Consider the following 19,693-nt stretch of genomic DNA (forward strand, 5'->3'; position numbering starts at 1 on the left):
GGAGAAGAAGAGATGAGAGGCGAGAGGAAGAGATCAGTAGGGCGGAAGTAGTGGAAGCGATGAAGAATATTAAGTTGGGAAAGGCCCCAGGAATTGATGGAGTGTGTGGTGAAATGCTTAGGTATGGGAGTGAGATTGTTGTGGAGTGGATATGGAAGTCGTGTAGATTGGCTTGGGAAGAGGGAAGGGTTCCAGAGGACTGGAAATCAGGTATAATTGTTCCTTTATACAAAGGAAAAGGAGAGAGAGAAGTATGTGGTAACCATAGGGGTATTTGCCTACTTAGTGTGACTGGTAAAATATATGGTAGAATACTCATTGACAGGGTTAGGCATATGACAGAGGAGCTAGTTGGAGAAGAACAAAGGGGATTTAGGAAGGGAAAAGGGTGTGTAGATCAGATATTTGTCCTAAGATGTTTAGTGAAGAAGTATCTAGAGAAGGGAAGGAAAGTGTATGCTGCCTTCATGGACTTGGAGAAAGCTTATGACAGAATAGATAGGCAAGGCATGTGGAAGGTATTAAGAATATATGGAGTGGAGGGGAAATTGCTCAGTGCTGTGAAGAGTATGTACGAGGGAGCTAGGGTTACGGTGCGAGTGGATGGTGAGCTGAGTGAGTTCTTTGATCTCAATGTGGGACTGAAACAGGGTTGTGTGATGTCTCCATGGCTGTTTAATATATACATGGATGGGGTTGTAAAGGAGGTGCAGGGTAGGGCAGTGGATGTGGGGGTGGCTCTAATGAATGAGGGCGAGATTTGGAAGCTTCCGGTGTTGCTGTTTGCTGATGATACAGTACTGTTGAGTGAAGATGAATGGGAGTTGCAAGGTTTGGTGAATGAATTTGGGACAGTGTGTAGGAGGAGGAATCTGAAAGTTAATGTAAACAAAAGTAAAGTTATGGTGTTTGAGAGGAATGAAGTCACAGAGTATGCAGTGAGGCTGGATGGTGAGGATATGGAGAATTTGAGTGCATTCAAGTACTTGGGCAGTGTGATGAGTAGGGATGGAACTTTGGGAGATGAAGTGCGTGAAAGGGTACAGCAGGGAAGGAAGTTGTTGGTACACTGAAAGCAGTGATGAGAAATAGGGAGGTGACTATGGAAGTTAAGAAGCCACTGCATGATAGTATTGTGATCCCTACCCTGATGTATGGAAGCGAGGCATGGACCTTGCAAGAGGGGAACAAGTCAAGAGTGAGAGCAGTGGAAATGAGTTACTTGAGAGGAGCATGTGGAGTGACGTGGAGGGACAGGTTGACGAATGAAGAAGAGAAGGAACGCTGTGGGGTGGATGTGGATGTGGTTGAGAAGATTAGGAGAAATACACTGAGGTGGTTTGGACATGTGAAGAGAATGGAGAATGAAAGACTGACTAAGAGGGTGTACGTAGGTGAGGTGGAGGGAGGGAGAGGGAGATGTAGACCGAGGATGAGGTGGAGGGATGGAGTTGAGATGTATATGAGGGAGGGGGGGGTGAGTTGGGGGGAGGGTAGTCAAATGGTGGGTGACAAAGCGACTTGGAGGCGTTTTGTCTGCGGCCACCCTTTGCAGGATTAGGGCGTCGGGCTATAGATAGATAGACAGATAGATAGACTAGGCAAAAGCGATCATGCAGTACTAAATTATAACTTCAGGATAGCATATGACATAGTAAACAGCAATGACAGTTACAAAAAGAGCCTAAACTATAAAAAGGGAAATTATCAAGAGCTAAAGAAGTATTTCTTAGAAGCTGATTGGGAAAATGAGCTTAGAGGACAAGATTTAAATGCTGTATATAAAAAATTCTGTGAATTTTATGAAATTGGAGTCCAGAAGTACATCCCACAGCTCCTTCTGGCACCTTGCCAAAAATCTTTCTAACAACTTTACCTCATCATCCTTCCCTCCTCTTTTCTACTCTGATTGTTCTGTAGCTATTTCTTCTACTGATAAAGCAGATCTCTTCGCACAGACTTTCACCTCCAATTCCACCTTAGACGATTCCGGTGCTGTTCCTCCATTACTTCCCCCCTCTGACTTCCTCATGGCTGACATTAAAATTTCTTCAGTTGATGTATTTTCTGCCATCACTGGCCTCAGTACTAACAAGGCATATGGGCCTGATGGGGTCCCTCCTGTTGTTCTCAAGAACTGTGCTTCTGTGCTTACACCCTGCCTAGGCAAACTCTTTTGCCTTTGTCTGTCAACTTGTACCTTTCCTTCTTGCTGGAAGTTTGCTCTCATTCAGCCAGTCCCAAAGAAGGGTGACTACTCCCAACCCTCCAACTATCGTCCAATTGCTTTAAGGTCCTGTATTTCAAAAGTTTTCGAGTCAATTCTTAATAGAAAAATTTTAAGGCATCTTTCCTATCACAACCTTCTTTCCGATCGTCAGTATGGGTTCCGTCAGGGACGCTCCACTGGCGATCTTCTCACCTACCTTTCAGACTCCTGGTCATCCTCCTTTCGGGACTTTGGTGAAAGCTTTGCCATTGCACTTGACATCTCAAAGGCTTTCGATCGAGTCTGGCATAAATCTTTAATTTCCAAACTGCCCTCTTACGGTTTCTATCCTTCTATCTGTGCCTTCATCGCTAGCTTCCTTTCTGGTCGTTCTATAGCCACTGTTGTAGACGGCCATCATTCTTCTCCTAGATCTATCAACAGTGGTGTTCCTCAGGGCTCTGTCCTATCACCAACTCTCTTCCTTTTATTCATCAATGATCTTCTAAGCTGTACATCTAACCCTATCCACTCATATGCTGATGACTCCACCCTTCATCTTTCCATTCGGTTCCCGCAACGCCCATCTCAACAGTTACTTCAACAAACAAGGGATGAGGCTATGGCACACCTAATGTCTGACTTGGCTCGTATCTCTGACTGAGGTAAAAATAATATGGTTGTTTTTAATGCATCTATGACTCAGTTCTTACACCTATCAACCCGACAAAATCTTCCACAGGTATACCCACTAATGTTTAACCCCTACACCGCGGGCATGTTTACCGATGTTTTGCGTGTGCCGCGAGGTTATTCGGGCTCCGACAGACTCTCAAAAAATATTTGCCAAAAATCAGTTATTAGTTCTAGAATATTAAAATTACATATGCTTATGGCACATACCTTCAGCTTTCTCCTGGAATGTTTGTTGAGCCTTCGTCAGTTACCGTAGGACTTGTGGAGACCTCTGAAGTTGGGTAACGAAGTCTCCACTTTACACTTCCCGACAACCCGTAATATCATTACCACAGCCTGATATTAACACTATAAACACTCTATGATTTTCAAGTAGTTTGGGATCCATACTCCAAAAAAAAAAACACTGTGAAAGCAATGAAAATTATGAGTGCGTCTGACCGTCGCACTGGCACTAGTTCGCTCTTGGTACTCTGTCATTTATTATTCATAAAACCCCTCACACTTCATATTTCTATTCCTATATAACACTTATATATATCTACAGTCTTTATCCATAAGTTTCCTTCAGTAGTATTAGTTTATTGTCATTGTAGGGATTCAATTTCTTTCAGTAAAATACGTAGCATTCACTTTCTCGTCCTGTATACTAGCATTGAGAGTGAATGTCACTTTCATCTTCACTCTCATAACTCATAGCATTCAGACATGCTAGAGTGAAACTTTCACTTTCATTTCTCCTAGGGTATATACTCGTATTCTTATAATACTACTCATTTACATTTCTATTTACGTTCTCTATTTTATTTACGTTATTTACATTTCTATTTTATTTACACTGTCTTATGCACTGTCACTTGGAGTAACTTATAAAACTATTTTCCATTGTTAACGTATATTTACATTCATTACTTTCACTTGCTGTTTACACATTATTTACACATTATTTACAATTCCACTTGCACTGTTTTACTCAATAGAAAGATCGTAGTCACTCTTTTATCAATTGTCAGCCCTTTACCTCTTTCCACACGAGGTTTAGTAGGGGGTAAAGGTCACAGGGCCCTTTGCATGGGGGTGAAAAAGTCCCTGAAGTCAGCAAAGAAGAAACAGACGTACCTCCACTTTGGAAGATGAGAATAAACTGATAAGGGAGGGCCAGGGTAGAGGGATATTCAGTGCTACCAATGTTAGCTCTTGAAACAGCTATGTATAGCACTGAAATGATTGGCAGGAAATCTAGAAATACATTATAAATTAGGTAGTTCCAGGTGAATGTAAATATCACTTAGGCTTCTCCCTTCCCTCCTTACATGTATATTTATTTCGAAAATAGATTATACGGCATATTTCAAGGGGAAAAAAAACAGCGAAAATTAGCGAACGAGTGCACGTGAGGTGTTGTCAGGTGATAATTAGCCAATTCCAGGTGTATGGCACTCTCACTTACCTGATTTCTTTCTTGTATATATTATTCGGTATAAGAATAGGACATAGGGCTTATTTCAATGGATGAAATCAGTGAAAAATTCCAGGGAAGATTTACTTAGCGTAGCACGGCCGGGCAGGCGAGAGGATAGGGTAATGGAAGGGGGGTAGGGAGGGGAGTCAAGAACGGGGAGAAATGGCTAAATTGTCAACAATGGATGGGAGTACAGATGAGATTAGGAGTGCTGACTAGTGTTGGACATTGGCAGTACTGATAGATGATACATGCCCCCACTTGGAAGCCCGGGTGAATTCAAAATAACACAGAATCACAAAAGCGATGCCCCGCAGTATGATCCCTTGCTCCCAAGCATCACGAAAGTGACGCCCCGCGGTTAAGGGGTTAATAATATTCAGCTTAATCCTGCATCATCCTTGAACATGCTTGGGGTTTCATTTACTCGGGAATTATCTTGGAAAGATCATATTACATCTCTCGTAAAATCTGCTTCCAAGAGATTGGGTGTGCTAAGCTGACTCCGCTCTTTCTTTACCCCTGCACAATTGTTGACTCTATACAGGGGTTTTATCCGCCCCTGTGTGGAGTACAACTCTCATGTGTGGGGAGGCTCCCCACATACAGCTCTTCTCAATAGGGTGGAGTCAAAGGCTTTTCGTCTCATTAACTCTCCTCCTCTTACTGACTCCCTTCAACCTCTGTCTCTTCGTCGCACTGTTGCATCTTTATCTCTTTTCTATCGCTACTTTAATGGTCACTGCTCCTCTGAACTGTCTGCTTGCATTCCTCCACCTCTACGACAAGTGCGTAGCACCCTTCTGGCAGCAAACTCTCATCCCTTTTCTGTCCAACTCTCTAATGCAAGAGTTAACCGTTACTCCCAGTCTTTCATTTATGCAACAGGTCAGCTCTGGAACTGTCTCCCTCTGTCTGTATTTCCTGCTGCCTATGATCTCCAGTCTTTCAAACGCAGTGTGTCCAGGCATCTCAATATGATCGGATCTTGAATTTGGCTCTCTATTGTATTTTGTTTTTCTCTTGCAGGGAACTGTTACTGCGGGCTCATGGCCTTTGGTTCCTTCTTCCTCGCAAAAAAAAAAAAAAAAAGCAGATAAGAAAATACAGAAATGGTTCAATACAGAATGTAAAAAATCAAAAGAAAGAAGAGATTTGTTGTGGAACAGATACAGAAGACATAATAGTGAAAGGGCGTATAATAATTACAAACAGGCAAGAAACGATTATACAAGAATAAGGAGGGAAGCCCAAAAACAGTTTGAGGAGGATATAATAAATAAAAGTAGTGATCAACCAAAGCTGTTTTACAGCTATATCAGAAGCAAAACCAAAGTTAAAGATATAATACAATCAATTACGGACGAGGGAATCACTTATACACAAGAGAAAGATATTTGTGAAGCACTAAATAAGAATTTCCAATTAGTTTTTACAGAAGAAAAAAATTTTGAGAGGGACTATGTGGAACACGCATGTCCACACATACTACCAGATATAAAAATAGCAGAAAAAGTAATACAGGAGGAGTTAAGTAGATTAGACAGAGGAAAAGCAAATGGTCCTGATGAAATTTCATGTTGGGTACTACGAGAATGTGCAAAGGAGTTAAGTAAACCATTATTTTTAATTTTCAAGAAATTCTTGAGTCAAGGTAAACTACCTGATATTTGGAAAAAAGCAAATATTGTCCCCTTATTCAAGAAAGGAAATAGACAAAATCCACTCAACTACCAACCAGTATCACTGACCAGTGTTGTAAGTAAGGTATTTGAAAAGCTTATAAGAAAAGCTTGGGTAAATCATCTAGAAGAACACAGTATGATAACAGAAAGACAGTTTGGTTTCAGAAAAGGAAAATCATGTGTTACTAATCTGTTGAGTTACTATGACAGAGTAACAAACACAATACAGGAAAGGGAAGGATGGGTGGACAGTATCTCTTTAGATTTCAAGAAAGCTTTTGACACAGTACCACACCAAAGACTTTTATGGAAACTGTACCATCAAGGAGGAACTCGAGGCAAACTGTTTTGTTGGATGCAAGACTTTCTCATAAAAAGAGAAATGAGAACAGTACTAAGAGGAAACTTCTCATCATGGAAAGAAGTGACTAGTGGAGTACCACAGGGTTCAGTGCTGGCACCAATCATGTTTTTAGTGTATATAAATGATATAAACAGTAACACTGGAAATGAGAGCTATCTGAATATGTTTGCAGATGATGCAAAAATACAAAGGAGAATTACTAACACAGACTCTTGTAAAGAGCTACAAGAAGAATTAAATAAACTTCATGAATGGAGTAGTTCATGGCAAATGGAATTCAATGTGGACAAGTGTCATGTAATCAAGTTTGGTAAAAGTGGAAAAAGACCTGATTGGGATTAAAAGTTAGGAAATAAAACCCTATACACATCAGAAAGAGAGAAAGACCTAGGAGTGATCATCAATAACAGACTATCTCTGGCTGACCACATCAGCGAGAAGGTACGGAACATGTATACACTGCTTGCAAATATGAGAATAGCATTCACATATATAAATGAAGACATGCTAAGAAGGATAATAACATCATTCATTAGACTAACCCTGGAATATGCATCAGTCCTCATCTCAAAAAGCACATAGACAAGATTGAAAAAGTTCAAAGGGCCGCTACAAGATGGATACCAAGCTTAAGGGACCTAAGCTACGAAAAAAGACTAAATAAACTGAATCTACCAACACTACAGGAGTGAAGGAAAAGAGGTGACATGATAATGCTATATAAGTGCATATCAGGGAAGGAGAAAATAGACATAAATGATTACTTAACATATGGAGAAGCATCAGCAAGAGGACACTGCAAAAAACTGCATAAGAAGAGAGGTGATAAAGACGTAGGGAAAGTCAGTTTCCCAAACAGAGCAATTGATCAAAGGAATGCACCACCGAATGAAATAGTGTGTGCCAAAACAATTCACAAATTTAAGGATACGTACGATAAATATGGTTTAAGACACAGAACAGTACGAACTTGACTCATTCCTGTAAAGATACAATTAGGTAAGAACACACACACATACGGCCATGATGGGACAAGATAAAATTGATAAAAATGATATGTTTGTATGAGATGGGAGGGCAACAAGAGGACACAGAATGAAACTGAAAAAGCCAAGTTGCTTGAAGTATATCAAGAAATACAGCTTTCCGTACAGATGCATAGACCTGTGGAACCGCCCGGACAAAGAGATCGTCCAGTCTAAAAAATTAAACAAGTTCAAAGCAAAATCTGACTTAAGAAAAACAGACAGGACCCCACGAGCGTAGCTCATTTCCTGTATATCACAACTAGGTAAATACACACACACACACACACACACACACAAACTCACACATACACACATATCTACAAGTGGATGCAAACACACACACACACACACACACACACAACATGTTTCAACTGGTCTGGGCATGTGATGTTGTTCTGCAATTCATTGATCATGGGTGGCATTCAGCAGAGTTCACTGTCACTGCCAGACACTTTTCTAAAAGCTGCTCACTCTCATCAAAGTCCTGATTATCACTACCGCTAACGAAATGGCTAAAAAAGCACCAGCGGAACCATTAGCGGTGCCAACCAAGAAAGTACAGTCGGTACTGATAGTGATACTAAAAAGACACCGCCAGTACTTGTACCGGCAGTACTGCCCACCTCTGGAAGCCATTAAAAAAAAAAAAAAAAAAAAAAAAAAAAAAGGGGGGGGGGGGAGAGGAAAACTCAACCCATCCAATAAACAGTGTTACTAAAAGAAAAGATCTTTAGCGAACCAACCTTATGTATTTCAAGAATGATCTGTGGTTTGGTAAGAGAGAGGAGGTCATTGTTGCCTTTAAGGTTGATATCATGATCTCTGAACTCCTCCCCTCGATAATCCTCTTCTTCCAAGTGGTGTTGTTGTATCATAGTGCCCATTGCTCCATCAATCACTAATATCCTCTCCTCCAAGGCATGACGGATCTCCTCACTCCGGGCTGCAAGTTACACTTAAAGTGAATCCTTAGAATATATCACATATTAAATTCTTCATCTATTGATATTAAGTAATGGACAAACTAATATTTAAACAAGAGAAACACAGACAAGTGTCATATGTAGAGCAGTAAAGTATTTCAGGGGTCTACATAAAACAGAGTGGACGTTTTATGGATGCTGTATGTACCCTACTGTAATTGAGAAGATTGTGGACAAGTGGATCAATGAGTAACAATGGTTTGCACCAATGTACAGTATATTTAATGCCTGCTGTTACTGGGAATAATTTAGGGATCTGAATTACTGTACAGTAGTGCACCAACTTTCGCTACAGCAGGATTCGTGGAATCCACTTTCGCGGCATGCACCAAATATTCCCTAACTTCCACTTTCGCTTGAAAAAAATTGATTTTCGCGCGCAAATTTTGAGTTTGGGACAATATTTTGAACTTTGAATTTCCTGCACCGCCCGCCCGCAACCCACCGCCATCTTGAATGACGTCATGTCAACACTTTGTCCACCCATTCCTGCCATTGTGTACGAGCGTGCTAGCTCCATTGTGTTGGATTCTCACGGTTCAATGGCCTCTACTATACCTGGTAGTGTGGGGAAAGGGCCTGGTGGTGTGGGGGGAGAGCCTGGTGGTGTGGGGGGAGGGCCGGGAGGCAGTGGTGGTGATAAAAAGTGGCCGGGACATTCAAAGTTGGGAGGAAAGGCCAAGGCTAAAAGAGAGTATCGTGTTGGAGAGAAGAAACGGCAGTATAATAATGAAATGAAAAGGAAGATAGTTGAGCACATGGACAAGGGCGCAAAAACAGTGAAATCTGCCGTATATTTAACATCCCAGAATCGACAGTGCGTAGTATGAGGAAACAGCATGGTGGTAGCGAGGCAGCAAGAGGTGGCGCCAATATGTCTGGCGTGGCTAAATAAGCCCGCCACGCGCCTCGGATACTTACCCCCAACATCCATTAAACACCTCAACCTGGTCTCTGTGGTATGTTTCTCCTCATATGATGTGTACTGTACAGTTTTTATTGTTTGTATCTCACAATGCAATGTACAATAGTGATTTGTGTACTGTATTGCAAGTGAAAATGAAAATCTGATGTTACTTTAGGATAACCGGGAACCAATTAGCCTTTTTGCCATAAAGACAATGCCCCAACTTTCGCTAATTCCACTTTCGCGCATTATTTTTGGACCCAATTAGGCGCGAAAATTGGTGCCCCACTGTACAATCAAAACCATTTTCACTGTTCTTCCAAAAGACCCACTAATATCCACCATCAACCACTGTGGGGGAGGAGGACACACCTCTGTAGGCCCACCAATCCACAGTATAAGATATTTAAATAGTTCACCTGTGCCGTAGTGATGTTATTGTTGATTAACTCCACTCTAATGGGTATGTTACCCTTTAGCTTTAAAAAATTAATACTGTACCTAATTTTAATACACACACTTATTTGGAGGCACTCATGGGAAAGAGGTTTCAAGCCACTTTCAACAAGACACAAGCATTAGAAATGATGACTTAAAGGACAGCTCACTCTTAAGAGAGCCAAGGAAAGAGTGCACTGCTCTTTTCACCGGTTATAATGGCTCATTAGACATGGTGCATTCCTCCAAAGTCTCATTAGACATGGTGCATTTCTCCAAAGTCATGATGTCCACTCACTGAGCAGGTGCTTGACTAAGTACTTAAGACAGTGAGTCTTACATATGGATGATCAGCCAAATAACAGAACCTGCCTCAACTCAGGGCATATCACTGGCTTGACTGGGCCACGAGGCATTGTCCTTATTATGATTATACGGTACAGATCTTTCTCTTGTTGTGTATTTATGCCACTGATGTCTCATTATATTTTCCTTGCCAATGTTTACACCTTTCATATTTCAGGCTAGCAGTTTTTATTACGGGAAATGTTTCCATTCCATTCCATCATTCAATCCTACATTTCCCCACGAGGAGCGTAGGAGCACCGGGATAACACAGATTGGTCCTGACATTTGAGATGAAAGTGACCAGACTCATTCATCCCTGAGTAGCATTAAGTGAGCAAAAAACCCCAACCACCTCTTGGATATATACCTTCACCGGCTCAATCCAATTGGAGCACCTTAATTACCCACTAAACCAATAGGCACCATAATTTGGTTATATGGTTACCACCCAGAGTAGTAACTAGTTTCCTGGTGTACAAGAAACCATTTGGCTTGTCACTCAATGTAGAGTCACCCACAGGCAGAAAGAAGAGGAAAGAATGAAGGAAAGAAAAACAGAAGAGGGCGTGTAATGTCACTCGTAGGCAGAAGGACGAGGAAAGAATGAAGGAAAGACAGAAGAGGATGGAAGGAGAGAAGGATGGAGGAGAGGAAAGGGCAGACACCTGAGAGCAGCACTACATCAAGTGAGTGGATGTTGAGTGCCCCCATCTACCACATAACAGTTACCAGCTGATATTATTTCACTAGCAGCATGCCTGTTTGCTGTTAGTCAGCTGGCAGTGAACCACTTCTGTTCCTGTGCAGTCAGGATGTACTATGGGTTACAAATGTATCAGTGCACAATATGCGTGAAACATTTTTGACCACAGAACGAATAGCACTGAAACATTAGCGTCTGATCTACCATACGCTGGAAGCCCTGATGTAGGGAGGTGTCATATATCGCCAATTAGCAATATCCTCTTGCAAACATATAACAAATGTTTTGTCTATATAAACAGACATTACTCATAAACAAGGAGACGGTAACCATCAGCAGATGATCAAATGTCTTCGGCAGGCATTGAACCCTCTGTGGACCGATACTTTTGTGACCCACAGTACAATACGTGACTTCCAAACAGAATGTATTTGTTGCTATTTGTATGATATTTTATGTATGTACAGTATATTCATACAACACATACAATATAGAAGCTCATTAGTTTGGATTCATATTCAGTACTGTACCTCAGAACAACATACTCATAAGATAAATAGGGCAAATTTCTGATAACCCTGGATAAGTCACCCTCAGACTATGATGGATGGGTGCTGATATCTGATCACGAAAGATTATGCAAGGTTAGCCCAGATCAGCATTAAATTATGGTCACCTGTCATAACCTTTAATCAGGTGTTACTTTCAAGTCAGCTACTAGGTACACTATTTTTAACTAACACTTAAGTGAAGTGCACTATAATCAGATTTAACGATCTATCTATTACCTGGCAGTACATGCATGGGTACCAACAACCCAATGAGTTATTACAATGAGGGTAAAGTGTGGTACCAAGCCTGATAACATGCCACAAAATCATTATTACAAATGTAGGCTACAGGGGAAAAAAAAAAAAAAAATCCAATATTACCCATTTCTGGGCACACAAGCATAAAGCTTGGCTACAGTCAGTTGAGAACATTTAATGGTTGGAGATCAACCTATGCCCCAAACAGTGTCTACATGATAGAAAAACCTCTGGGCACCTCTTGGGCTTTTTGGTGGCAGAGCGCTGACTGCAACTTGCAACAGGTTGGGCTCTGAAGCAGGGCTTTAGATTCTCCTCATCTAAGACCACTGTAATGCACTTTTATCAAATGACACTGGATGCATCCTGACATGAGTCTGTTTTTAAATGGCCAAAGGATTGCTTCTTTTTTTTTATGCAAGGAAGAAGGAACCAAAGGCTGAGCCCACGAAAAAAGTTCCTTCCATAAAAAAAATAAAAACAATACAAAAGAGAGCCAAATTCAAGATCCAGTCATTTTGAGATGCCTGGACACACTGCATTTGAAAGACTGGAGATCAAAGGAAGTAGGAAATACAGACAGAGGAAGACAGTTCCAGAGTTTACCTGTTGCATAAATGAAGGGCTGGAAGTAACGGTTAACTCTTGCATTAGAGAGTTGGACAGAAAAGGGATGAGAGTTTGTTACTAGACGGGTGCTACGCACCTGTCATAGAGATGGAGGAATGCAAGCAGACAGTTCAGAGGAGCAGTGACCATTAAAGTTGCGATAGAAAAGATATAAAGAGGCAACAGTGAGGCAAAGAGAAAAAGGTTGAAGGGAGCCAGTAAGAGGAGGAGAGCTGATGAGACAAAAATCCTTTCACTCCACCCTATTAACCCCTTAACCGCGGGGGGTCACTTTCGTGACGCTTGGGAGCAAGGGATCATACTGCGGGGCATCGCTTTTGTGATTCTGTGTTATTTTGAATTCACCCGGGCTTCCAAGTGGGGGCTTGTATCATCTATCAGTACTGCCAATGTCCAACACTAGTCAGCACTCCTAATCTCATCTGTACTCCCATCCATTGTTGACAATTTAGCCATTTCTCCCCGTTCTTGACTCCCCTCCCTACCCCCCCTCCATTACCCTATCCGCTCGCCTGCCCGGCCGTGCTACGCTAAGTAAATCTTCCCTGGAATTTTTCACTGATTTCATCCATTGAAATAAGCCCTATGTCCTATTCTTATACCAAATAATATATACAAGAAAGAAATAAGGTAAGTGAGAGTGCCATACACCTGGAATTGGCTAATTATCACCTGACAACGCCTCACGTGCACTCGTTCGCTAATTTTCGCTGTTTTTTTCCCCTTGAAATATGCCGTATAATCTATTTTCGTAATAAATATACATGTAAGGAGGGAAGGGAGAAGCCTAAGTGATATTTACATTCACCTTGAACTACCTAATTTATAATGTATTGTCTAGATTTCCTGCCAATCATTTCAGTGAAATACATAGCTGTTTCAAGAGCTACATTGGTAGTACTGAATAACCCCTAAGTAGGCCTCAACCCGGGCCGGCCCTCCTTTATAGTTCTCTCTCATCTTCCGAAGAGGAGGTACGGCTCATCCTCTTGCTGACTTCAGGGCCTTTTTTCACCCCCATGCAAAGGGCCCTGTGACCTTTACCCCCTACTAAACCTCGTGTGGAAAGAGGAAAAGGGCTGACAATTGATAAAAGAGTGACTACGATCTTTCTATTGAGTAAAACAGTGCAAGTGGAATTGTAAATAATGTGTAAATAATGTGTAAACAGCAAGCGAAAGTAATGAATGTAAATATACGTGAACAATGGAAAATAGTTTCATAAGTTACTTCAAGTGACAGTGCATAAGACAGTGTAAATAAAATAGAAATGTAAATAACGTAAATAAAATAGAGAACGTAAATAGAAATGTAAATGAGTAGTATTATAAGAATACGAGTATATACCCTAGGAGTAATGAAAGTGAAAGTTTCACTATAGCATGTCTGAATACTATGAGTCATAAGAGTGAAGATGAAAGTGACATTCACTCTCAATGCCAGTATACAGGACGAGAAAGTGAATGCTACGTATTTTACTGAAAGAAATTGAATCCCTACAGTGACAATAAACTAATACTACTGAAGGAAACTTATGAATAAAGACTGTTGATATATATAAGTGTTATATAGTAATAGAAATATAAAGTGTGAGGGGTTTTATGAATAATAAATGACAGAGTACCAAGAGCGAACTAGCGCAAGTGCGGCGGTCAGATGCGCTCATAATTTTCATTGCTTTCACAGTGGGTTTTTTTTTCTGGAGTATGGATCCCAAACTACTCGAAAATCATAGAGTAGTGTTTATAGTGTTAATATCTGGCTGTGGTAATCATATTACGGGTTGTCGGGAAGTGTAAAGTGGAGACTTCGTTACCCAACTTCAGAGGTCTCCACAAGTCCTACGGTAACTGACGAAGGCTCAACAAACATTCCAGGAGAAAGCTGAAGGTTTGTGCCATAAGCATATATAATTTTAATATTCTAGGACTAATAACTGATTTTTGGCAAATATTTTTTGGGAGTCTGTCGGAGCCCGAATAACCCCGCGGCACACGCAAAACATCGGTAAACATGCCCGCGGTGTAGGGGTTAAGAAGAGTTGTATGTGGGAAGCCTCCCCACACATGAGAGTTGTACTCTAAACAGGGGCGAATAAAACCCATGTATAAAGTCAACAACTCTGCAGGGGTAAAGAAGGCACAGAGTTGGCTTAGCACACCTAATCTCTTGGAAGCAGATTTTACAAGAGTGCAATATGATCTCTCCAAGATAAGTCCCGAGTGAATGAAACCCCAAGCATGTCCAAGGATGATGCAGGACTGAGCTGGATGCTATTAAACATTAGTGGGTACTCATGTGGAAGATTTTGACGGGTTGATAAGTGTAAAAACTGAGTCTCTGGTCCATTAAAAACAAGATTATTTTTACCTCAGTCAGAGATACGAGCCAAGTCAGACATTAGGCATGCCATAGCCTTATCCCTTGCTTGTTGAAGTAACTGCTGAGATGGACGCTGTGGGAGGCGAATGGAAAGGTGAAGGGTGGAATCATTAGCGTACGAGTGGATAGAGTTAGATGTAGAGCTTAGAGGATCATTGATGAATAAAAGAGAGTTGGTGATAGGACAGAGCCCTGAGGAACACCACTGTTGACAGAACTAGGAGAAGAACAATAGCTGTCTACAACAACAGCTATAGAACAAGAAAGGCACAGACAGAAGGATAGAAACCGTATGAGGGCAGTTCGGAAATTAAAGATTTATGCCAGTCACGATCAAAGGCCTTTGAGATGTCAAGTGCAATGGCAAAGCTTTCGCCAAAGTCCCGAAAGGAGGATGACCAGGAGTCTGAAAAGTAGGTGAGAAGATCGCCAGTGAAGCATCCCTGATGGAACCCATACTGATGATCAGAAAGAAGGTTGCTATAGGAAAGATGCTTTTAAATCTTTCTATTAAGAACAAACTCGAAAACTTTTGAGACACAGGATGTTAAAGCAATTGGACGATAGTTTCAGGGTTGGTGATGGCAGAAAATACATCAGCTGAAGAAATTTTAATGTCAGCCATGAGGAAGTCAGAGAGGGGAAGTGATGGAGGAACAGCGCCAGAATTGTCTAAGGTGGAAGTGGAGGAAAATGTCTGAGTGAAGAGATCTGCTTTATCAGTAGAAGAAATAGCTACAGTGCCATCAGAGTAGAAAAGAGGATGGAAAGATGACGAGGTAAAGTTGTTAGAAAGGTTTTTGATGAGGTAAAGTTGTTAGAAAGGTTTTTGGCAAGAGGGAAGAGATGGAATAACAGCACCAGAATTGTCTAGGGTGGAATTGGAGGGGAATGTCTGAGTGAAGAGATCTGCTTTATCAGTAGAAGAAATAGCTACAGAGCCATCAGAGTAGAAAAGAGGAGGGAAGGATGATGAGATAAAGTTGTTAGAAAGGTTTTTGGCAAGGTGCCAGAAGGAGCGGGAAGAATTCAAGCTGGAGAGTTGACCGCATCTAGTACACATGAAATTATTTTTAGCAGAGTGAACAGACTTAGCATGATTCTAAGCAGAAACATAAAAAAAGATGTGATTCAGGGGTGGGTTGGCTCCGGTACCTTTTATAGGCCCTCTCCTTGTTGCAGCCAGCATTAGAACAAGCGTGATTAAACCAAGGCTTTCTTGCATTAGTCAAAGGACACAAGAAAGGAATGTACAGTATGCTTCCATGCCCAAGAGAATAACTTACGTAATGTGCAAGGCACACTCAGATGGCTCTCCACCATGGAAGCAATAATCATTCCAGGGAAAATCAAATTAGTACTGCCTGAGGACCTCCCAATCTGTAGCTCCAAAGTGCCACAGACAACATTTCTTTGGAGGGTCCATAGGCCGTACCAGAGCGATAAGACAGGTTAAGGTAATAAGGTTATGATCAGAGAAGCCCAACGGAGAGAAAAGATTAACGGTGTAAGCAGAAGGATAATTGTAAGGAAGAGGTCAATTATGTTGGAGTTCTCTTCAAGGCGGTCAGGGATACGGGTAGGGTGCTGTACAAGCTGCTGTAGGTCGTTAAGGATAGAAAAGATGTAGGCTTGTTCACCAGGTGGATCAGTGAAAGGAGAGCAAAGCCAAAGGTGGTGGTGAACACTGAAATTTTCCAGAATGGAGATTTCAGAGAATGAACAAATGGATAGAATGTGTTCCATCGTAGAAGTCAGATAGTCAAAGAATTTTTGATAGTAGAATTAGGAGATAAGTAAACAGCACGGATATATTTAGTCACAGAATGACAGGAAAGCCAAAGCCAGAGAGTAAAGAATTCAGATGAATCAAGTTCAGGAACACGAGAGCAACAAAGGTCGTTGTGTATACACAACAGCCACCTTTGGCTTTGAAATGAGTATAGAGAAAGTAGGAGGTAACAGAAAAGGGTTTGCTGTCAGTTGCCTCAGACAGCTGAGTGCCTGTTAACCCCTACACCGCGGGCTTGTTTACCAATGACTTGCGTGTGCCGCGGGGTTATTTGGGCTCCGACAGACTCTCAAAAAATATTTGCCAAAAATCAGTTATTAGTCCTAGAATAATAAAATTACATATGCTTATGGCACATACCTTCAGCTTTCTCCTGGAATGATTGTTGAGCCTTCGTCGGTTACCGTAGGACTTGTGGAGACCTCCGAAGTAGGGTAACGAAGTCTCCACTTTACACTTCCCGACAACCCGTAATATGATTACCACAGCCAGATACAAACACTATTCTACAATTTTCAAGTAGTTTGGGATCCATACTCAAAAAAAAACCCACTGTGAAAGCAATGGAAATTACGAGCGCGTCTGATCGTCGCACTGGCACTAGTTCGCTCTTGGTAGTCTGTCATTTATTATTCATAAAACCCCTCACACTTTATATTTCTATTACTATATAACACTTATATATATCTACAGTCTTTATCCATAAGTTTCCTTCAGTAGTATTAGTTTATTGTCACTGTAGGGATTCAATTTCTTCCAGTAAAATACGTAGCATTCACTTTCTCGTCCTGTATACTGGCATTGAGAGTGAATGTCACTTTCATCTTCACTCTCATAACTCATAGCATTCAGACATGCTAGAGTGAAACTTTCACTTTCATTACTCCTAGGGTATATACTCGTATTCTTATAATACTACTCATTTACATTTCTATTTACGTTCTCTATTTTATTTACGTTATTTACATTTCTATTTTATTTACACTGTGCTGTGCACTGTCACTTGAAATAACTTATAAAACTATTTTCCATTGTTCATGTATATTTACATTCATTACTTTCACTTGCTGTTTACACATTATTTACACATTATTTACAATTCCACTTGCACTGTTTTACTCAATAGAAAGATCGTAGTCACTCTTTTATCAATTGTCAGCCTTTTACCTCTTTCCACACGAGGTTTAGTAGGGGGTAAAGGTCACAGAGCCATTTGCATGGGGGTGAAAAAAAGGCCTTGACGTCAGCAAGATGAAACATACGTCCTCTCACTTCGGAAGATGAGAGTACACTGATAACGCAGGGGCAGCCAGCCTAGAGGCCTTTTTAGGGGTTATTCAGAGTTACCAATATTACTTCTTGAAACAGCTAAGTCTAGCACTGATATGATTGGCAGGAAATCTAGACAATACATTATAAATTTGGTAGTTCCAGGTGAATGTAAATATCACATAGGCTTCTCCCTTCCCTCCTTACATGTATATTTATTACGGAAATAGATTAGAGGCCTACTTAGGAGATATATAATCAGAGCTACCAATGTTAAATCTTGAAACAGCTTTGTGTAGCACTGATATGATTGGCAGGAAATCTAGACAATACATTATAAATTAGGTAGTTCCAGGTGAATGTAAATATCACTTAGGCTTCTCCCTTCCCTCCTTACATGTATATTTATTATGAAAATAGATTATACGGCATATTTCAAGGGGAAAAAAACAGCGAAAATTAGCGAACGAGTGCACGTGAGGTGTTGTCAGGTGATAATTAGCCAATTCCAGGTGTATGGCACTCTCACTTACCTGATTTCTTTCTTGTATATATTATTTGGTATAAGAATACGACATAGGGCTTATTTCAATGGATGAAATCAGTGAAAAATTCCAGGGAAGATTTACTTAGCGCAGCATGGCCGGGCAGGCGAGAGGATAGGGTAATGGAGGGGGGGTAGGGAGGGGAGTCAAGAACGGGGAGAAATGGCTAAATTGTCAACAATGGATGGGAGTACAGATGAGATTAGGAGTGCTGACTAGTGTTGGACATTGGCAGTACTGATAGATGATACAAGCCCCCACTTGGAAGCCCGGGTGAATTCAAAATAACACAGAATCACAAAAGCGACGCCCCGCAGTATGATCCCTTGCTCCCAAGCGCCACGAAAGTGACGCCCCGCGGTTAAGGGGTTAAGAAGAGAAGGTGAGGTTTAGAGGAGGAGAGGTGGTGTTCAACAGAGAGAAAGTTAGAAAGGCCACGAATGATGCAGAAATGAAGAAGTGAGTCAGACAGTGGTTCCAGGCATGTTGAGTCATCACCGGGAGAGGGGCAGATGGTGGGGGCATTTATGGTCCCCCCCCCCTGGGGACTCCAAGGCATGGTTGTTGTGCGTCATGTTTCTTTAATTTTGAAAAGGTAGTGTAGTGTGTACTGCGCATGTAGACTGATGTTGACAGTTAGAGAACTCTGTATTGGAGAGCATGCTGGCCTACTCTCTGTATAACTGAAACACTGAAAAAGTTCAGCAAAGGGGGATGGTCAGGAGCTAGTCCTGAGGGCTGATGAAATGGGAGCTCCAGCTCTCCCTGTCATCAGCTTTCCATCCACCTTGGGAGTACTGCCCAGCTCGACTGGTGCTACAGTCTACTCCTCATAAAGGAATGACAATTTTAGGCCTCACCTGTGTCCCCCATCTTACTTGGAACCCACATTTAAAGCATTTACAGACTGTTAACCTGAAGCTTTTGAATTTTTTAAAGGTTCTGCTTCATACTCGATGGGCTGCTGACAGATGTACCCTCCTCCTGCTCCATCCAGATCTGGTGTTATTCAAGCTGGAATATGGTTGTGAAGTGCACTTCTCAGTTACCCCTGCCCAGTTATGCACTCTGGACTCTGTACATCACGCAGGACTTCTTTGGCTAAAGGAGCATTTCACATTTCCCCTGTCCCAAGCCTGCTTGTGGATGCAGGGGTAATGGGGCTGGAGCTACAGCACCGATCCCATATAGCATGGTGCTAGTACATAGTCCAGAAGCTTCCTGAGACCCCCAACAAATGACTGTGTTTTTAGTTCTGCCCAGCACACTGTTAATGACCATCTGCGATTTCCTCACCCCTTTAGTTAAGGGGGTGCCGGATCTCTCTACTCTTGGGTGGTACAACCGAATTAGTCTTACCGACAAAAAAGTCACTAATCATTTCCCTTTCTAATTAACTATTATTCTCTGTAGTATCACTTCCTTCCATTTGATAATCCTATA

At 41.4% G+C, this 19,693-nt stretch overlaps 1 protein-coding gene across 2 annotated transcripts in view; it reads right to left on the reverse strand.

The window, feature by feature from the left end:
• The window catches only part of LOC145412627 (methionine synthase-like), a 419,211-nt gene that overhangs the window by 381,094 nt on the left and 18,424 nt on the right, over positions 1-19,693 (reverse strand). For both annotated transcript variants that reach the window (XM_080282544.1, XM_080282543.1), the window contains exon 2: positions 8,188-8,387. In XM_080282544.1, the coding sequence (XP_080138670.1) occupies positions 8,188-8,387 (200 nt within the window). The remainder of the gene's footprint in view (positions 1-8,187; positions 8,388-19,693) is intronic.

The sequence above is a fragment of the Coenobita brevimanus genome, chromosome 93 (assembly GCF_032717465.1).
Source record: "Coenobita brevimanus isolate Jiangsu-jjx chromosome 93, ASM3271746v2, whole genome shotgun sequence".
Classification (NCBI taxonomy): domain Eukaryota; kingdom Metazoa; phylum Arthropoda; class Malacostraca; order Decapoda; family Coenobitidae; genus Coenobita; species Coenobita brevimanus.